The 22,340-nt window shown below is 41.9% G+C and overlaps 1 protein-coding gene across 13 annotated transcripts in view; it reads right to left on the bottom strand.

Moving 5' to 3' along the window:
- Positions 1-22,340, bottom strand: part of SOX6 (SRY-box transcription factor 6) — a 583,835-nt gene that overhangs the window by 296,330 nt on the left and 265,165 nt on the right. For 12 of the 13 annotated variants that reach the window (XM_048485157.1, XM_048485158.1, XM_048485155.1 and 9 more), the window contains one exon: positions 10,435-10,645. In XM_048485157.1, the coding sequence (XP_048341114.1) occupies positions 10,435-10,645 (211 nt within the window). The remainder of the gene's footprint in view (positions 1-10,434; positions 10,646-22,340) is intronic. The other variant, XM_048485167.1, reaches the window with a different exon arrangement.

The following is a 22,340-nucleotide window of genomic DNA, read 5'->3' as shown; positions in this document are numbered from 1 at the left end:
CCTGGGGGCAGGGCTCAGGGGGGATGGGCCCCCACCCCCTGATCCTCACTTCCCTCCTCCTGGCTGCCGGCTCCCAGCTTGCCCCCCCTATTGTTTTCCCAACCCAAAACAACCTGACAGATTACCAAAAATTACCAAAAAAGATGGAAACAGAAACTGCGTAATGCTAAGAATTTTCTGCTTTTCTCTTGGTTTGCTAACTTAGGGAGATATATTTTAGATCAGAGAAAGAAGATTGTGTTTATTTCTTGTGCTGTTTTTGTTTTTTTCTAAAGTTTTATTTACCTGTATTATGTAATGTTTACAATGTGACAAGGGGCAGCCTTAGTGATTCTGGGGTTCTAAGCAAAAGTTCAGGATGAGCTACCAAAATGTCAGAGCTATTTCTGTTCTATATCTGTTCTCCCCTCTACTGTGGACAGGATTATGGGTGGTGCCACCCTGAAGCATGAGTCCTAGGGCTGCTGCTCTTGTCGCCTATTGACTAAGATGAATGTGTCATGCTTCTTGACATACTTTGTAACAATCACAAAAATATTTCTATGAAATGAAAGGTGATCTTTGCATGCATGGAAAATATGTACACAATTTTTAAAGGTTGTAATTTCAGATCCTCTGAAGATGCCAGCCAGAGATACAGGCGAAACGTCAGGAGAGAATGCTGCTAGAACACGGCCATACAGCCCGGAAACCACACAGCACCCAAGTGATTCCGGCCGTGAAAGCCTTCGATAATACGTTGTAATTCATTGTTTTACAGTAAATGTAACAGTGAAATTGGGATTCCCTTAATTAGTATGTTCAAGTAAGTTAAAGAGATGGTTAATCTAAACTCTTGTTGCTAGAGAAGTTACCCTCAGACCTCTTTTACATTGTGCCTGCCAACCTAGTTTATAAACTTATGATCTCATAGCTTCAAACTAAAACAGAAAAGAGGATAGCTGTTATTTCCTTCACATTTGTTGCCTTCCATTATCCCCTCCATCCTTTCTTTCTCATGACCAAAAGTCTGATCTTAGAAGTAGGTTTTTTTGTAACTGCCTAGAAAAAACATAAAGGTGTCAAAAATATTTTTAAAGTAATGATAAAGGTATCGAAGCCAAATAGCCTCCTGAAAATAAGGAATATATTAGCATTTCAAATATATAACAGTGAGCATTTTTACCACCATTTCCTTTTAAAAAGCTGATGTAATTAGCTATATCTCCAAAGTGCATACCTAGCATTTTTAGTATTATCATAACATTTTGCTTAGACTTGACATTTTTATTCTGACAAGCACTGTCTGGAGAGCTCTAAATAAATAATACATTTACAATTTTCCGTAAATAAGCAGTGGACAAAAATCGTTATCCTTACTTACAGCTGCCCCTCTCTAATAGTGCTTTTACAAGTAAGGTGACTATTCAATCTAATGCAATCCTCCCAGTGCTCTAAAGACATTTTCATTCATTACCATGGTCACAAGCACTTAAAGCACTTTTAGGCACAGTTGCAAAACAGCAGGAACGGCAGAGCAAATAAGACAAACCAAAACCAAAGTTCATCACCAAAGAAACCCGGGATTGTTCATCTAAACAAACTGAAGACTGACTTACTTAAGGTCAGCATACATGACATTAATGCATGCATAAAGAATTTCCTTTAAGAGATGTCTATATTAAGAGCTCCAACTCATAAGAAAAGGAAATTGCAGGACTTCAGAATTCATTTGTTAATCCTAAAGGGAACCAATCCACATCCCTTAACTTCCATTGGTAGTAACTACATACTTTACTGCAGAAATTATTTGTCATGTTATCTAATAGATTCAATAACTCAAAAGGAGAGATAAAATATTTTTTAAAATAAAATAAACACCATAAAACTGAAATAGCATTATATATTTTACTAATTCAGGAGGATACATTAATAATTTTCAGTTCAAGGTCAAATAACAGGGTGCACTAATGATGAAAGTAGTACCAGCAAATTGTGTGAGACCCATGATCAGAAAATGGCACATATGTAACAGATCCCTGAATGAGGATCTAACAGCACAATCCATTGTGGGGTGCTAAGAGCTCTGAGAAAGTGGTGTGACCACAGTGCTGGTGTAAATGCCATTTGCACTGGCATAATGGGCCTTTACAACAGCACTGAGGCACTTATGCCAGTGCCGGGAAGTGGGACGGCAGCATGATACATGGGCATTATTGTAGCCATGATGATGGTATACCTCTTGTGCAGGGGCTTACGCTGGCACAAAAGGGGTCAATGTTAGGCCCTTTCCACAAGGGCCAATAACAGCGCCCTAGGGACGGCAAAAACGCCATCCCTAGGGAACTGTTCGCATGGGGGGCGCAGCTGCATCACAGCAGCGCCGCCCTCACTCCCCCCCAGCGGTGCGAAGCCGCTGTTTCCCAACCTCGCTCCCGAGCAAGGTTTTCTGGAAACAGCGGCTGGAAGGCGCCACCCCCCTTTCCCGAATGACCTACCTTCCCTGCAACCTTCCAGCGTGTCGCCCAGGCCAGGGGACACGCCCCCCTGCCCTGCGACTCCAGAGTTGTCGCGCAGGGCAGGGGCGTGTCCTCTGGCCTGGGCAACATGCCGGAAGGTTGCAGGGAAGGTACGTTGTTCAGGCGACGCTGCAGCACTGCGCCATCTTCCCTGCCCCTACTTGGACCGTTCGTGCAAACGGTCCCGGGGGGTGCGTCGGCGTTGTATACGCCAACGCACCCCTGAGCGTGGCCGTGTGGAAACGGCCTCTGTCAAATCCCTGGGCACTTTCAGGCCGGGAACACCCACTTTTTCTGGTGCGAAGTTATGCAGCAGAAACTGGTGTAGCTCTTATAACTGCATTAAAAGACTATGAAAAAGGCTTCTGCTATCAGTGTAGACCTGACTCCATCACCACAGTCAGCTCTGGGAGCTATCCAAGCAATTGGCCAATAGAGCAGCAGTGGAAGCCAGCCCAGTCCCCTCAGCAGAAGCCCCTAGCAAGAACTCCCCCTTCATAAAAACTTTTCTGGAGACACATACCTCCTAGCAGGTGAGGAACAAATTCTGGGATGCTGTCTAACAACTACTAGACAAGCAGACTTAGCATGAACCAGGGCACCCTTGGTAGTGGTGCAAGCACTGAAAGCTAGCACTTCGCATTGTCAGTCTGACACTTTGCTCATTGGGCTCATTTCTCACACAATGGGCTGTCACTCTGCATAGTGGGGTTGACCCAGTGCACAACAACCCTTCCAGGAGAGCAAAGTCCATATACCCTGGGTGGCCAAACCCTCCCTCTGATTTTATTTTACAGCAGAGTGGCAGAGCATCCAGGAACTAGCAGGTCAAAAGCAAATAGAGAGGTGAGACATCATCTGCTTCCTTTTTGCCCTCACCTGGTTCTACCTGGGATCATCCAGTAATTGGCCTCAAGGGCACAGGCATGGCAGGAAGGGTGTCAATGACACCAAGGAGGGCCTAGGAGGGTGGGGTTGAGCAGGCCAATGGGACCAGGTTGTATAGGCAGGAGGCCAGGTTCAGATACACAACTGGACAACCCCCACAACAACTGGGCCACCCTCTGGGCTGCAGCTGATGCCTTGCATCCTGTTGCCACTTTCCCCAGCAGATACTGTGCCTCTCACTGTTCACAAAGCCGAGTGACTGGGCATGTTGCAGTTGTATCCAGGAAGCAAGGGGATCACTGTAGTTGGTAACAATTGAATCTGCAGCCACTGCACATCAGGCACCATGCCAAGTATCCATGGAGCAGAGCTATGCTGCTCACTGGCCAAGACAAGGATGTGATCTGGAGACAGAAAACTTGAGTTCATTCAACAGAACCAGTGCTTGAAATAAATCACTATCAAGCTGAACAGGATAGGATGACTGTTCTCTAACCAATAGTTCCATTCTATTTACTAACCAGTGGTACATGTTTAACCAAGAAAGCCCAGCAATATTAATAATTAGACTTCTTAAAGCAGCATAACATAAAAATGGAATTTTTTTTACACCCTTCTACCTGATAACTTTAACTGGAGATACTCAGGAGTGAACCAAAGACCTTATGCATCAGCAGATTATGTGCTACCTTGAGAAATGGCTGATACCCACAGGCTCATACTCCATGATTCACTCTTCAAAACAAGAGTTCATTTGGAGCCTCAAGGCAGTTCATTTAATCAATTCAATTTATTTCAAGTATGCATCTACTGCATAGATATTATGAGACTAAGAAATTTTTTTGTCTAATAACGTAAATAGTGTAAAATAGAGATGAACCCCTGCAATATAAGCGTCCCCTAGTAGAATTCATTACTGATGCCCTAAGAACAGCTATCAGATGGCTGAGGATAGATTCTTTATATTTCCATGGATTTGCAATATTTTGAAGAAGTAAAAGATTTAGATGTCCATCATAGCAGTTCTTTAAGAATAAACAGCCACCATGTAGTTCCAGGCCTATGCAGACCCATGAAAAGGGCACTCCAAACAGCTTGAAAGTTCTTTAGATCTCTAGGCATATGCAGTGGTGCAATACATGAATTAAATTGTCAACTAACTAGCCCTCAAATCAGTCCTCAATAGGAATTATGTGGCATGTGTATCAAGAAACTGTAGCTTCAGATTGTGCTTAGGTAGTGCAGTTGATTAATTTAGATGTTTTTAATTACATTTGAAATTATGGTAATAATTTTTCATTAGTTATTGATATAAGAGAAAATTGCTTCACATTAATGTTGTGATAGTTCATCACTCCTTAAAGTTAAAAGGAAAGGGAAACGGCTTCAATATGTGTCAAAAACAGTGACATTTTGGGGGAAATTAATTTGGCACTATTGAATTGTATTAGCTTGGATCCATTGTTCTTCCTGCTGAACTAGTACAAGTACCCACTACCTATAAAAATGAATCATATATATGGTCACAGTGATAGGCTTATGGTATATAAAATAACAGAGGCATATGTTTGATAGTAACTAATAGTAAACAAAGATTTATTGGCCTGGATACTGCTACTCCACTGAGCAAATTGTGAAGTTGTACTCTAGCCTAAGGACTCGTCTTCCAACATAACAGTAACTTAAACTGAACAAAGCTTCTTTTACGCAGGAAGAACTTCGTTGACTCTAAGCATGGATCCAAACTGGTAACTTTATCCAGAACTAGACACCTTTTCTTAATTATTGGCCTAAACAGAGTTCATGTTTCATGAAATGACCCAGTTATTCGATTTATTATAAGAATCTTGATGTATATGATTTGGTAAGAATGTAGGAACTACTTCTGAACAGACAATCAGCCTTTTAAATAGACACTCACATTAGATTTTAAACTACAAGAATAAATGAAAAACAGATTCAGACTGCACAACCAACTCAAAAATGAGGTCCAGATTACACATGAACTTCAGACTGAAATAATTGTATTATATTACTGAATATTACTCTATAGTTTATAAAATGTAGCATATTTATTCAGATATTTTATTTTTGCTTCATACCATAAGGTAGGTATTACAACAAGGTTAAAACCAAGGTCAATACAAAATCTCACACTAAACTAATAAAGCAACAATAAATAAAGCAATATAAAACAAAATTAAAAATTGCAATGTGCAATTCTAAACTAACAGCACAAAAATAATTGAAAACATTAGGAAAAACACTATCAAATTGAAACTATCACCCAGAAGAGAAATCTATAACGATAGTTCAGGTAAGCAATCACCAAATGCCTTCTGAAAAAGTATGATCTTTACAAAACCTCTGAAAGGTTAGAAGTGAGAAGGCAAGATGGGTTTCCTGGGCAAACAGCTCCAAACTCTAAACTTCTATCTTAATTTCCCACCAATTTCACATCAATCAATGTAAAAACCCAGACAGAGTAGCAACATTTGAACTATTTCAAATGGGGCATGGTTGTCCCCAGCCTGCTTAGGGCTGTAAAAGTCAAAACTATCCCCTGAACTGTGTCTTGAAACTAATAAAAAAACAACAATGTAACTGATACTGAAGTGCAGAAATATAAACTTTACAGCATGCCCCAGTTATTGCACTTTACCCCAGCTGAAATTTCTAGGAAATTTTCAGAGGTAGTGAAACTAAAGATTTTACGGGAATTTTACCTAGATATTTCAAAGAGCCACAGTTTCCTGGAGTGGTCAGTGCTACTGAACTAGCCTAAGCTGGCAAAAGGCATTCCTGAGCATCTTTACCATCTGTTTCTCAAGTAGCAGAGCTGGCTTCAGTGGCACTACAAGATGGTGAATCTGACCAATGCATTCCTGACTAGACATGTGCCTCTTCCCAGTTTTGTTTTCCCATTTGGGGTTCAATTCTAGGTATTGGCTATTACATTCAAAGCCCTTCATGGCCTTTGGGTATCATATCTACAGAACTTCCTTTCTCCATGAGTTCTGCTATGACAGCTTCACTCATTTGGCGGTCTTCTGCAGACAAAATCAACAACTACCTATAAACGTGCACCCTCTGTTGCTGCCCCCATCTTCTGGAATAGCCTGATGAGGTTAGGAAGGCTCCCTCCTGCCTTTCCACAAGCTATGCAGCTACACACCAACTGAATTATACAGGAAAGCTTTTTTACATAGGTAAGAAGGCTGTAGTGTAATAAAATGGTTCAGAAAAATGTTTTAGTAAGGGAAAGGGACTGTAGACTGCACTGCTATGCTCTGTTTATTGCTATAAGTATGTTCCTACTATATAATTTCTGCATTGCTTAACATGACATGTTTAAATGCTTATAATAAGCTTGTTTCAGCTCTTTTTCATATTTCTGCAATCCAGACACTACTGTACTGTTTATTGGATGTCTGTTGACTGAATTTGACTTATATTATGTAATCCATCCTGAATCTCAGTAAGAAAGGCAAACTATAAATGATATACATAAATAAATTAATGATGCTAAGGATCAATGTCACTTTCTGTTATCTTACCAAACCCCTATCATACTGTCCCCTTCCTTTATCCCGGAGCAAAACAAGTTAATTTTCACTAAAAGAATTTAGCAAAACTGCAGTGTCTGCAAAGTCCCCAGGCTTACAATTGTACTCCCCCTCAAAGGTGAAGGGGTGGAGACTACAAAAGCCAGTCTTACCAGTGCCATGACATTTCTTCCAGTTTCAGACCCTGAAGTGTGACCACAGCTCCAGTGACACCCAAGGAATTCCCCACAATTCTTACCATAGAGATTTTGGAAAATAAGAATATAACAGCCCTGCTGAATCAGACCAGTGGCCCATCTACTCTAGCATCCTGCCTCACACAGTAGCCAACCAGTTCTTCTGGACATTGAACAACAGGGTATGGATAATATGGCCTTCTCCTGATGTTGCCTCCTGGCACTAGGATATAGAGGTTTACTGCCTTTGAATATGCAGGTTCCCTTTAGTCACTATGCCTAGTAGCCACTGATAGACTTATCTTCAGTGAATTTGGCTAATGCCTTTTGAAAGCTGTCTATGCCTGTGGCCCTTACTACATCCTCCAGTAGAGAATTCCACATTTTAATCACTTGCTGTGTAAAGAATTTCCTTTTGTTCATCCTGAATCTACTGTCCATCAGCTTCATAGGATATACTCAAGTTTTAATATTTGGGGAGAGGGAGAAAAAGGTCTCTCTGTCAATTTTCCATGCCTAATTTTGTAAACCCCAACCATGTCCCCCCCCCACCAACACCACTAAATTATTGTTGTTTTCCCTAAACAGAAAAATCAGCCTTTTCTTATAGAGAAGGTGATCCAACCCCTTAATCATCCTAATTGTCTTTTTTATACTTTCTCCAGCTCTATGATGTCCTTTTCTTGAGATACTGTGACCAGAACTGCACACAATATTCCAAATGAGGCCTCACCATAGTTCCATATAGGGGCACTATAATATGAGCTGTTTTATTTTCTATCCCTTTCCTAGTCATTCCCAACATAGAGTTTGCCTTTTCATGGCTGCAGCACACTGCAATCACTTTCATCGAACTATCGAATTGACACTTTCATCGAACTATCTACTACAATGAAAAAATCTTTTTCCCCCTGGATCTCAGCAAGTTCAGATCCTATATATATCCTATAGTCTATATTTAAAGTTCAGGGGTTTTTTGTCCAATATACATCACCTTTCGTTTACCGGTACTGAATTTCATTAGACGCATTACTGCCCTATCATCACATTTTTGGATATTTTCCTGGAGCTCTTTATAGTCATCCTTGGTTTTCACCATCCTGAATAACTTTGTGTCATCCACAAACTTGGCCACTACAGTCCTCAAATTAGTTCCAGATTATTTATAAGCAAATTAAATAATATCAGCCCCAGTACCAAGAGCAGTGAACTCTAATCTGGAGAATTGGGTTTGATTCCCCACTGCTCCACATGAGTGGAAGACTCTAATCTGGTGAACTAGATTTGTTTCCCCACTCCTATACATGAAGCCTGCTGGGTGACCTTTGGCCAATCACAGTTATCTGAGAACTCTCTCAAACCCACCTACCTCACAAGGTGTCTCTTGCGGGTAGGAGAAGGGAAGGTGATCATAAGCCCACTTTGAGACACTTTTAAAAAGGTAAAGAAATGGTGGGGTTTAAAAACCATCTGTTCTTCAAATATCCAGAAATTTCCTGAACTGGAATTCACAACCCTAGCTGCAGCATAAGCTAATATAATGGAAGACACACAAGAATTTGTAGGGAAATTAACTAAATAGTTATTTTTTGAAACAAATTTGCTTCCAGTAGCATCATAGAGACCAACAAAATTTGGGGAGTACATGCTCTTTCGAGTCCAAGCACCTTTTGAGCTTTGACTCTTGAAAGTGTATAAGCTGAAAATATTGTTGGTCTCAACGGTGCTATTGGACTTGAATCTAGCTGTTCTACTGCAGATCAGCACTGTTACCCTTTAAAACTTTCTTTGAAACACAGATGTTACAAACCTTGGAATACACACCAGTATTTAAACTGCATTTAAAAAATCTTGAAACAAATCTTAGCTACTTTACCACTGTGATCAACAAAATGTTTATGTCATCTAAATAAAAGATGATCCAGTACAAAGCTAAAATTTAAAATCATTTCCTTTAGAGTAGCCATCAAACCAAAGCCAGAAACTTAAAAAAAAAAGAAAAATAATAACTTCAAAACTCTATGCTTGCAGACAGATGGCTGCAAAAAATCTGGGACATTATCGCTGTGGTGAAGTTTAAGACACCTATATAGAACATATTTGTCATATAAAAATCAAGCCAAGAAATGGATGTAGAATCTGTCATGGATTTACTTCTACATATAGCTTTATACCTCATTTTTAGCAACTCTGCTGAATCAATTTTAGAATTGCAAAGTTTAACTTTTACATTCTGGAGATGTCCTTCTCTAACCATTAAGCTGTATATGTCTAAATCTACTGTCAGGACATGGATCCACTGACATTTGAAAATACAACTTGACCCAGACTTGCAGAATATTATATAAAAGTGAAAGATGGCACAAGAAATTCTGTTTTTCCAATACAATTCAAAGATAAAGAATATATGGTCAAATCATTAACTTACTTTGAAAACAAAGAGACTTTGTACATTAGATTGAGAAGAATTTCAACGTAAGGAAGCAGCAATAAAATGCATTTTATCCCACAACAATATATGTGTTACCCTGGCCTAATAAATAAAGTTAAAACTATTTGATCACTATATTTAGATTTGTGTTTTGTTTTTTCTTTGCATCCCCCACCCCTTTCTGGTATCACACCAGATTAGAAAAGGTTTGTTTTACAAGATTACATACCCATTTAGCAGCTCAATCCTAAAGGCAGGGCCGGGGGTGGGGAAGGAAAATGAGTTTAGGAAGCTGACTGACCTTTATGCTGGCATGTCTTGGACATACCCTGGCATAAGGGCCAGTTATGGTGGTGCAGCCCCTTTGCACCACTCTCCACCACCAGGGCAGCTGTGTGGTGATTGTGCACCAGTGCAATTCAGGTGCAAGGCTCTACACTGGCATCGTTGTGGCCAGATCATGGGGTGTGTCCAGAATTAGCCCACTCCCTAATGCCTTGCAGCCCAGGAATGCTGCCTGACAGAAATGCAAAGTGTATAAAAAGTAATTCCAATGTTGGATCAGAATGCAAGAAGCATGTTTTCTCAATTAGAACTTTCCTGGATTTTACAATACTACAATTGAAATCACTTCTCATTAAACTTTTTTTTCATAGAATATATCTGCAAACTATTCCACATATTGTCCACAAAATTAGGTATCACATTAATAAATTTGAGGTACATATTTACGTAGAAAGGTTTCATATAAGTTAATTGTGATAATTTAAAATTGAAAACTAAATAGAACACTATTCTGGCCTTAAACATCTATTATTTAAAGAACATAATCTACAAACAAAAAAGAGAGCAGGACATGTTTTGTCCACACATACCTTCCTGTTCAGTTCTGGTCATTTCCTCCAGCTTCTTCTGTTTCAGTGTGTCCACCACATCGGCAAGACTTCCTTTGCGGCGTTCTGGAGTTCCAAAATTAACACTGGTCATTAGGTCACTGCGGTCACGACCTCCTTCTTCGGGCTTATGTGGTGAGGTAGAAGTATTTCGGAAGGAATATAAGGAACATAACTTATTACTTTCTGTCTCCTGTAAGAAATAAGTACAAGAATACAAGAATGAACAAGTTCTTCTGATACCAGAAACTTTTATTATGACAACTGAACATTTGGTATTACTGGAGATGAACCAGGGCAGTCATTTTAGTTTCCTTTTTTCTTTTATTATTATGTGGAAATTACCATCATCATTCTTAGTGACTTCTGGCTGAAAATTTCACTCATTCATTTAGGTTATGGATGCTAAACAGAAGTATGCAAGAATATAGTATTGAAAACTCTAAAAAATTGTAGAATCCAGTAAATTTCAACTGCAACCATAAGCCCCATTCCCCAAGCACCAGAAGCAGAGATGTATTGGGGAAAATGGTGCCCTGGGATGACACCTGCTCTGGGGGCCCCCACCCCCCTGTGCTTGAGAGCAGGGCTTGGGGGCAGGGGTGGCTTGGATGAACACCACAGCAGCAGGCTGGCTCCTGGGCTGGCCTGCTGCTGTGGCATCCATCTGAGCCCCCCCCCCCACCTCCCTGTAGGCTGCCTCCTGCTCTTCTCAGGCAGCTCAGATGGGCACTGCAACAGTAGGCTGGCTCCATCTTTAGGTGCCTCTTCCGAGCTGGGTCAGTGCAGGGGAGGCGATTTTGCAACACCCTCTACCATTATGCCCAGGGTCATTTGATCCTTCCTTTCCCCATGGGCGGTATGCATTCAAAACTGCGGGGGACAAATGAACTTATGAATTTTAGGCAGTCCCTTCTCTTCAATTGTAATGGCTTTAAACAACCATGTGAATAAAGTTTGTTTGTTTATTAAATTTAATATACTGGCCACCCCCGAAGGGCTCTGGGCAGTGTACAATATACATATTAAAAAAATTTACAAACTAAAACCAATAACAATGACCTAAAAACCATAAATGATAAATGATACAAAAATATCAGATGGCAAAAATCACATTCCATTTCATGTCGTGAGGTGGTCAGGATGATATAGTCAGTATCAAACTAGAATACAGGTTGGAGTACTGATTAAAATACAGATTAAGATACAGGTGATGGCACTCACTTCAGCGGCTAACTCTCCCCAACAGCCTGGCGGAATAATTCCGTTTTGCAGTCCCTGCAGAATTGCTCAAGATCCTGCAGGGTCCTAATGGATGGTAGTAGAGAATTCCACCGGGCAGGGGCCAAGGCACTAAAGGCTTTGGCCTGGGTGGAGGCTAGCCACATCATAAAGGGACCAGGGACCACCAGCAAGTTGGCCTCAGCAGAGCGCAGAGGCCGGGTGGGGATGTAGGAGAAGAGGCAGTCCCTAAGGTATGAGGGCCCCAGGCCATGGAGTGTCTTAAAGGTTAGAACCAATACCAGAAATGAGAGATTCGAAATGGTCTTTTCAAGAGTGGGCAGACCATCATCTCCTTCAACCCATCTGGAAACACTCCTTGCTCAAGGAAGTGATTAATGATGTTCAACAGATGGGGCCATAGCTCACCCTGGCAAGCTCGAATTAACCAGGAAGGGCATGGATCTAGAGGACAGATTGTAGGTCTAACAGCAGCTAGTTGTTTTATATTGTTCATTTTATTGTATGGATAAATACAGCAAAATTAAATACTTTGAAGTTCATTAAAGGATTGTACTAACAATTTCCAACCCTAGATTTCTTTCCAAAGTCCAGCACCAAACAAGAATCAAACATAAAATTAAGGTATTGACTGATGGCCACAAGGAATTAACTGGTAACATTTGTGCTCTAACCCCACCACAGTTCCTGTACAGTCATATATACCAGATGGAGAACTTCTAAAGCAGGGGCCCCAACATGGCATCATGTTTTCAGCCAACACCTTTCCTGGCATCCACTAGGTTTTTACTATGTGGGAAGGGACAGGTGGAACTTCTGTCCAGAAGTTCTTCTGATTTATCAGCTGATTGGCTATGCAAATTTTAGAAAGGTTGCTTCAGTAGTAGGTGCCACCAGAGCACAAGAACCTTGGCTATGTTTTTAAACATAAACTGTATGTATTCAAGAAAATATTTTTAAAGGTAGTCAATTAATTAAGCAGATTATCTTTCTCAAAAGTGTTAAGTGATCTAGATAATTGATCTTGCTTACTCTGGAATATCTATTTGCAAATATTGAAAAAAAAACAGCAAAGTCATAGTTTTGTGTCTGTTTTTTTATTTCTGCATAAAATGATAGCACTACCCTTAATAAAGTCCCATAATCTGCTTAATCCTATTTTTTCTCAAGTATCAAAACTGTTTTGCTGAAATGCCTCAGCAAAATCTGCATATCATAATACTAGCATACACAGGGATGACTTCAGTTTTATCATAGATTTACATTTATCCCAATTTTTAGATAATACTGTCTTAATCACATTAGGACTTTGTTCGAGATTTTATTTTCCAGCCACATCCAGCTGCTTAATGGACAACTCAACCTGCTCAATCTGCCATTCTGTTTTATTTTGATCTTCTTTAAACCAGTTTGATGCTGCAGTGAGATAAATTGTTTCTTAACATTGTTTTATTTTGGCAGGGCCAGATCTAGAATGGGCAAGGTGGGGGCAGGTGCCCTGTATAGCAGGTAGAGATGGGGTGGCAGCAGAAAATGGGGCAGGCTTGATTGCACTGAACAGATGGTTCATTCTGCAGTGCATATCCCATTTTCCAATTAAGCTGCTGAAAGTGGGGGAAGTGGGGGAGGCAAAACTGCCCAGCAGAGATGGCTTGTTCTGCAGCATGAATCCCACTCTGGCTGCTGCTAGTTGATGAGGAAGGCTTAATTGTCCAGGAGAAATGGCTCATTCTACTGCATGCGCATCTCATTCCTCCAATTAAGTAGCTGCTAAGAGGTGGGGAAGGCCCAAGTGTCCAGCAGAGATTACTTGTTCTGCAGTGCATGCACCCCATTCCACCAATTAGGCTTCTGCTAGGAGACAGGGGCATGAAAGAGAGAGACCCAGGGACTTAGAGGGGAATTGTAGCCCTTTGTAAGGAGAGAGATGCAGGTATGAGTTGGGTGAGCAAACAAGAGGTGGGAGCTAAAAGTTCCTGAAGACATGTTGAAAGGTGTCAAGTTTTATACAGTGAAAGTCATAGACTCTCAGGTAACCTTCCTTGGTCTTGCTAATCTCCCACCTTCCCCCAACCAAGGCACCCTTTGTTCTTCTACATGCAGGAACTTCCAATTTTTTTCTCTTCCAGTATCTTTCTTTTAAGGATCATATGTTGATAGTGGCTGTGGTAGGCTATTGGGCATGCAATACTTTGGAGTTTGTGACTTTTATGGGGACTTAGGCACCTTCAGGCAATAGAATATTGAGACTCCAAAGGATTTACATGGAACTCCACATGATTGGCTAGAGAGAAATGGAGAGCACTGAGAACTGAATTGAATGTCAGAGGAAATTATTGTTCCGTTACAGTTCCATTTCTGTGGTTGCTGAGGGCCAGTTCTAAGTGAGTTGAGCTACTCTAAGTGCCAGGAAACACAGATTTAAAATAGGGAATCTGTGCCAAATTCCTGGCGTTAACACAGGGACACTGATTAATCACACCAGTTAATTTCTCTGAGAATGCATACAAATATGGGGCAGTGAATCTCCTCAGGGTGGTTGAGTTTTTAAAGAGAGAAAGGATTGGGTTTACTGGAGGAAAGCTGCAAATCCTTCCCTGAGAAGCACTGTGTGAGAGAGACACTGTAGAGGAAAGACTGCCTTGGAGTTAGTGTCTGAGGAACTGTGAAGGTTATACTTCACTGTGGGCGGAATTAAAAGTTAAGCACATAAACTTCAAAACCAAACGGAAAATTGGTGGATCCTTATTGTGTGTATACTTGAAGTGACAATAACAACTTCAAGGCAGTAAAGGAAGTGACCTGTATGAACCTTCTATCAACTGTAAAAAAATACTGAATTTGTAAAAAGTAACCTCTCTAAAACCAGCTTCTTGTGTTTGTGTGTATAATACAAACACATACATATGTAAATATATCCTTTTATCAGGAAAAAAAACCTTCCTGATTTAGTCCTTGATTCTTTGTTTAACTTTATAAGCTTCTGGTGCCAATTTATTATAATATTTTCTGACATTAACGAAGAGGTTTTTTAGTTGTCACTACAGAGCTATTAATCATTGTGAAGTGCCAAAGCTTAACATCTAAAGAACACTCTTACTGTTTGTTTTAATTTGTAGAAATGGAAAAACACAAAGTGTATACACAAATTCACCACATTCCTCTACAGTGTCTCTCTCACACAGCACTACTGAGGTGCTGCAAGCCCTGGATCAGCCTGGAGTTGAATGGAGTAGAGAGGAAGAGGATGCACTTTTCACTTTCCCCTCCCCCCACACTCTGCTTTAAACTGAGACCCTTTTTATGCTTGGTTTTTCCAAAGGCCACAAGTAGACCTGCCCCCTCATCTAATAGGTTTGGCCAGATTTTATACCCTGGGAAAGGTGGAGGAAAGAATGGAGGGATGGATGTTATGTGCCATCATGGTACTTCTAACTTATTAGTCAATGATCTATAAAATGTCCCCTCAGTCTTGCTCAGGTCATGCAAACTGAGGGCCATGGCTTCCATCTCATTGTAGGTCTTCATCTTTTCCTACTGTTTTTAATGTTTCCTATCACTATTGTCTTTTCCAGTGCATTGTTTGCAGTGACCAAAGTACAGTAGCTTCAGCATAATTACCTGATAAAACTTTTCTTGGGCTGTACTTTATTAGGCTGTGAATGAGAGTGAGTTGCATTTGGTGTTTCCCATGCCAAAAATATATGTGCTATATTTTTTTTAAAAAAAATGTCCCGGAAAAGGCTGGGCTCAAAAATGTTATCTCTGGGATGGGATGTGTGAGCAGAGGGGTTGAGGGAATATTCAAACATTATCAATAGATAAAATAATATAAAAGTGTAATTATTCATTAACAATTCATAGAGGTCAGCCATTTATTCTATTATTTAAAAGAGTTGTTGATTCTATACATGAAAATGATTCTATACATGTAAATAATATATGGGGGTGTCATTTGGTATTTCTGCCCCCCTTCCCCTTCAAATAAATATAGATCTGGCCCTGATATTCCAGGTTTATTGTGTCACTTGTGTACATATTCTTTATTTCCTTTTGTCACAAATAAATTTGTCAAAGTTTAAAAGTTTTGAAGTGTGGAATTACTAATTTCAATTGGTAATGTGATCATTACACAGAGGACATTTGGCAAGACTTTCATTTTAACTACAGAGATCTGTCATAGCCAGAATACTGCATAATTAGATTAATTGGGCAAACTGTTATGTTTCTCAATAAAAGACTTAGATTTGTTGAATCATTTTTCATAAACCATTGGAAAAACACATACCCAGATATCATATATAACTATTCTTCTGAAAGGAACCTGCAATCTCTGTAATATTTTTACTCACCTCAGTGGATACATGTATACCTTTTAATACTGATTTTGAATAATTTATTTGATATTCAGAGATTTTGAAGAATTCCTTTAATAATTCTACCAGTTACAGAACAGATTGTTTTGAATACTGCAGCATAACTACTACATCATCTGCATATAAAAGCAATTTGGTGATAGTGACCTGGTAATTACTTTAATATTAGCCCACTGATGAATGGATAATGCTAGAACTTCAACTGATGAATCAAATAGTAATGGCAAAACAAGAAAACCTTGCCTAACTCCTTAGCCTAATGGAAAATAGGCAGAAAAGATTCCATTCATTGCTACAAAATTCCTCCAGTTAGCTAAGGCACCAAAAGGGCTTCCAATTAACCCTGTTTTCAGGTTACAGAACAGTTTTAATTACTATTTAATTAATTGTTCACCATCAATTTATGTGAAGTAAAGCTATATTCACAAATTTCTGTAAATAGTAGTCATGTTCTTCAAATGTTTTTTGTCAGGATCTGTCAGCTGCCCCTCAATAACTAAATTCTTGATTTCAGAAAATGATTTATTGACAGGAGTACTGTGAACACGATACAAGCAAATCTTGCTGGAACTGAGTTTCACTTTACAACCTTTGGTTTATATCCTATTTTCTAAACACTCTCCAGCCCATCCCTCAGGATCCCAGAGGAGGAAAATTACTAGAAACATTATTTGGCTATGCAGAGCTTTCAAGGCCAAAACAGAGAGAAAGGCCATGTGGTGGCTGCCTTGAAGGGTGAGAAGAGTGACTAAAACTGAAAGCACACAAGAACAGGGATATAGAATAACAAGCTCTCATGGTACCACTTGGAAACAAACAGTAACCCCGTTCGTAACTATTTTGGTGGGAATAGAATGCAATCTGTGCATGTTTTGATTAAGCAACTTTGCCAGCTTCTTGGCTGTTGGTACCACTAAGAAACAAGGGCTGATTCCGCATGGACCAAAAACAGCGGTGTGAAAACGGTGTGATAACAGTATAAACCCTTTTACACCGTTTTAAACCCTTTTACACCATTTTCACACTGTTTTCACACTGCTGTTTTTGGCCCATGTGGAATCAGCCAAAACTGTGCCCCTAGTTCATAACTATTTTGGTGGGAATAGAATGCAATCTGTACATGTTTTGAATAAACAATTTTGCCAGCTTCTTGACTGTTGGTAAGCCCTTACACAAGATAAAGTGTGACTACTTAGACAAAGGATCAATAACTACCCATATAACAGTTTTTCCTTGACTGAGTAGCAAATCAGTTATAAAATCCATTACAATTACTGACTAAGGTATTTGGCATGTCCAGGGGTCTCAAAAGTCCATGAGGTTTCCCTCCCCCATGTCTGCTCATAGCACAGATAGTACAACCTCTGACATAATTTTCCATATCACTTCTTAGGCCTTTCCACCAAAATTGACATTGTACCAAGTGTAAAGTCTTTACAAAAGCAAAGTGTCCTGCTACCTTGACATCATGACACAACTGTAACACTTTTTCTCTCAATGTTTCTGACACATTCCAGTGGTCCCCCTTGCATAGCAAGCTTTCTTTTTTCCTATAACTCTCCCCCCCCCCACCATGCCTCAACCTTCTTAACCACAAACTCAGCATCTTTCATTAATTGTTGCACTTATGGGGTGGCTTAAAGCAGGGCAACCTCCTTCCTCCTCTTCCTCCTCAACAAATTAAAAGAAAACCAGCTGTGTGTAAAACTGTCCAAGTTGAAGTATTGCAAGGATAAGTGGGAGTTTTTGCGATACCAGGTCTTGGCAGCAAACCTTGAGATGGATCCAGCAAAAGTTGAAAACATGTACAGATAATTACAAAGGTTCCTGGGGTTTGTGAATTTTTACCATGCATTCATCCCCAATTTCACCCAGGTGGCATTTCCTCTCACAAACTTACTAAAAAAAAGAGGGAAGGAGAGCAGGTCTAAGCAACTGAGCAAGGGAATCAAATGGAGGCCTGAGTGTCAACAAGCATTTGACAGTTTCAAGAAACTATTTCCCAGGGAGCCAGTGTTTCAGCATGCAGATCCCACTAAATAGTTAATGGTCCAGATAGATTCAAGTGACATTGCAATTGGAGCAGTCGTTCTGCAAACAGGGGAGAGCAGTTACACCCCTGGACTTAACTCTCAAAAAAGTTCAATGAGACAAACGTAACTGGGCTGTTTGGCAGAAGGTGGCAGCAGCTATTAAACTGGCTCCGACTACATGGAAACATTGATTGGAAGGAGCCACTGAGCCTTTTGAGATCTGGACAGATTATAAACATTTGGAAGCCCTTAAAGTGTCCCTGAAAACAGAATGCTAAGCAACTGCAGTGGGCTGAGTTCTCCAAATTTGACTGTCTTAAAACACATGCCAGTGAACATTTCTTAGCAGATGCACTTTCTTGCCTCCCACAACATGGAAGTAGGTAGGAGGAGGTGATTGATATGGTTTTCTCCCCTCAGCAGCTGGGACTGGGGATAATGTCCTGGAGCAAAGCAAAAGCTATCATGGGAGGGGGAAGTCACCCTGAACACAGTTTTCCTTTAGGGAGCAGTATTGGTGTAGTGGTTAAGAGCAGGTGAACTCTAATCTGGAGAACCAGGTTTGATTCCCTGCTCTGCCACTTGAGGTTTGAAGGCCTATTGTAAAGGATTCAATGGTGTTGATGAGCGGGACAGCCGCCTGGCCTTGACTGCATTCCATAACCCGGGCGTTGGGCCAGCATCTGCGGCGGAGACTCTGGCGGAGACCTTATCTCTGCGAGAGAGATGAGAACTCCGTTCCCATGGGAATCCGGGAGGGGGGATGGGATGGACAGAAGTTATAACCACCAATGTGCTTCTGGCTAAGGAGACTTTATTCCTGCCACGCCGTGTAATGCGAGCTTTCTAGGATGTCTGAATAAACGGTCTTTTACACCAAAAAAAAGCCTTTTATTTCTGCTTCTATGGAATCCTTACATTGCGGCAGGAATCTGAAGTTCATCTATCTTCCTAGTGCCAGTGGACGGCCTCTGGTGTCACCGGCATGGAGAGGTTGAATATTCCAGAATCTGGAAGGTCAGCGGTAGCCCCAAAAGAGTGGCTCCGGGCTTCTTATGGATTTGGAGGAACCGGCGGAAGTGGTCTCGCTGGTAACTCTTTCCGCCCTCAGATCAACCACGAAGCCTTTACTTCAGCGTTGGGACGAGGGACGAGAAAGACGATCATGTGGATTTCGCATACGCCGTTAGTGCTGTTCATGGATCGAGCCGATCGATGGGATATCTGCCACGCTTTCCTCGTGGATTACAAACTCCTGATGCAACCTATCGCGAAGAGAGACGGGTCTGAACATACACCTTTCATCGCGGCAACACAGGAGTCCATTGAACGACTCCTGGACTGCAGATTTTGCAGTGATGTTCTAAGAATCCACCGTGGCATAGCACTGGGGCCCGCCCAAAGACCACCGCTGAAACCGACTATATCGGGATTGAAGGGGTATCCGCATTCGAACTTGCCCGAATGGACCCCCAGATCCCCGATCAGCAGCTGCACTCTGAGGTGCCCTGTGGAGCCACCGGTGGAGCACGAAGGTCCTACAGACTTGACATTTGAAGAGGAATCCGGAAGAAGCCGCCTGCCTTCCCATTCGGATCTATTCCCCCTCCCATCAAAAGAGAGCTGGGATGGTGAAGTGGGCCGACCGCGAGATGCCCAAGAAGCATGGAGCCCGTGAAGAGCGCCAGCCATGGGAAGAGGAACAAGAGCAGCTGCAGCAAGAAGCGTGAAAACCCGCAGCGAGACCGGAACAGCAGCCAGTGAAATCCAACTTCGGAATTGGACCGTGACCAAAGGCGGCTGCAGCGGCAAGATTGCAGAACTCTATCAGGTCCATGATAAAGTCCTGGAACACTCCAAACTGGACTTACAGCGTCAACGCCGAAGCTGCGTTCAGGCCTTAAATGACGCGAAAGTGAACTAACCGCAGCTGTTCAACGAGACCTAACTGGCCAAACTGGAACGCAAACGCAGAGAAAGCAGCTTTGCATACGCGCACTGCCAGGATGCCTTGACTCTAAGGAGAGAGACGAAATGCCTTTGGAGAGGAACTGGAAGAAGCAGCAGGACCAAGATGCCCCAAGTTGAGCTCCACGCTGTCACTGGTGTCAGCCAACTTTCAGAGGCGGCAGCTACGCTGGGTCTACTGCTACCGCATTCGCTAAATTTCCGTGACCGAAGGTTCTACCAGAACACCAGCGGCACCGGGCGTTGGTACTCCCCTAATTTTGAATCGATTCGCCCTGGCGCTGCTCAACCTGCTAAATCGCCAGCTCTGTGCTGGCCAAGGTCGTGGAGAGAGGATATTACAGACCTCCAATACCGCTCCGCTTCGGAGCGAACCGCTTCCAAACTTCCCTACTTCATCCTACAACTCGATGCCCACATGGAGGACTATTATGACGCATTTGTACCCGCCTGAATGCGAAAAATACGGACATCGGGGTTCCGCTCTTAGATACGTGCACGACTGGTTTGTGACTCTTTGAATTCCGTAAGATGAGGATATCGCGACGGTACCGGGCGTTCTCCAAGCTCTTAAGGGCTGCCTAAGATCCGGTGCTGAAAATGAAGCCATCCGCACTATCAAATCTATTCAGCAAGGCAACCGCCGTTTGCAGAATTTGGGTCTGAATTTCGGTGCGCTGCTGCTCGACTCTCCTGAGTGGCCTGAGCGCATGAAATGAATACTTCTCGATGCTGTCGACGCAAACCGCGGAAACGGTGTTTCTAATTCGATCCCCTCAAGACTATTGTTGATTGGACGACGGGGATCCTATGGCGCCTTGCTTGATTATTGCCGGGGTCGCCCACCAAAACTCGGCCATTTAATTACCGCATTCTAAGCGCGTTCAGTAGCCTCTACCGAGACTACCTCCGAATGCCGCCTGGGACAGTCTTACTGGGCGGAGGACCGGTCATCTAGCCGCCATAACTGCCCGAAAACAGAAGCTAACCGCCTCGCCGCTAATTTACTCCGCCAAGCCACCACGCAAACTGGCCGCTCTTAACGTGGGCTCGCTCAAGGCAGTTACCGGCTTACCCAGAGGAGGGAAGCAGCTGTTTGCCTTCTTCAGCCCCCATAGATATGGGTTCACTCCAGATGTGAGTGAAGGCAGCGCCCCATTACATTCGCTGCTTGGCCAAATCCCCGCTACATACCGTGATATAGCCTTCAGCTCTTTGTAGATTCTGTGCTCGATATTCGTCCCGCTCCATAACCGGTCGTAATCTGTCACCACCAACACCCGTCGCCATTCCAGTCCACCAACCGGTCCATCACGAAAATTAGTTTTATTCTTGGCTACCGTACAAAACACTCCATAGTTCTGGGCATGCCGTATTGTTGTTGCATGAACCAAAAATTCATTTGGAAAGAAAGGGATCTTTAGAATTCACTGACCCTCCCTGGCAAGGAGAACACATGAATTTGGGGGAAAACTCACCTTCTCCTGACATACCTCTGGTTTCATCAGCTTATGCACGCTTCTAATGGCTCTCGACATTCTACCGCATTCTGCAATCGCTTACCTTCAAGATTTAGCCAGAGTATTTCTGTGGAGCAAGAATGCGCATCAATTGCCACCCCATAGAGACACTGACTGCAAAGTATCGCATATGTTCAGCTTAACTGCTCCAAAGGTAGAATCTACCGCGATGAGTCCCCAATGAGGAGAAGGAATCTGTGGCCTTTCTAGACAAAGAACCTCGGCCGCTGGTTCATATCGGCGGCTACCAAACACACAATATGCCAGTTCTGTATTGTTTGTTAAAAAAGGATGGGTCTTTAAGCGCTCTGCACGGATTATCATCGAGACTCAATGCGTTTCTGGTCCAATAAATACCCCTTTGCCATTAATCAAGGACCTTTTAGATGACATTTCGGGCAAGGGACGCATTTTTAACTAAGTTGGACCTTAAGAGAAGCTTTTATCATACAGGGTCAGGATTGGCGGAAGGTTAGCCATGAACATTTGACTGCATTTCATTAACACCTAAATTCTTGACAGTATGAATACTTTAATAATGCCATTCAAGCTAGGCGGCCCCCCGGAGCTTTATGGCCCTTATCAACGAAGTTCTCCATGATTTTATTATACAAGGGAGTAGTGGTGTAACTTAGGATGACGCTTTGTAATTTATCTCACAAACCATGGAAGAGCATGAAGCTTTGGTCTGGAAGTATTGAAACGCTTTTTGCCTCAACAAACTCCCTCTTTGCCAAACTTTCTTCTGG

This window comes from Sphaerodactylus townsendi, linkage group LG02 (assembly GCF_021028975.2).
Source record: "Sphaerodactylus townsendi isolate TG3544 linkage group LG02, MPM_Stown_v2.3, whole genome shotgun sequence".
NCBI classification, from domain to species: domain Eukaryota; kingdom Metazoa; phylum Chordata; class Lepidosauria; order Squamata; family Sphaerodactylidae; genus Sphaerodactylus; species Sphaerodactylus townsendi.
The sequence above is the reverse complement of the archived record's forward strand: the minus strand, read 5'-3'. Positions and strand labels throughout refer to the sequence as shown.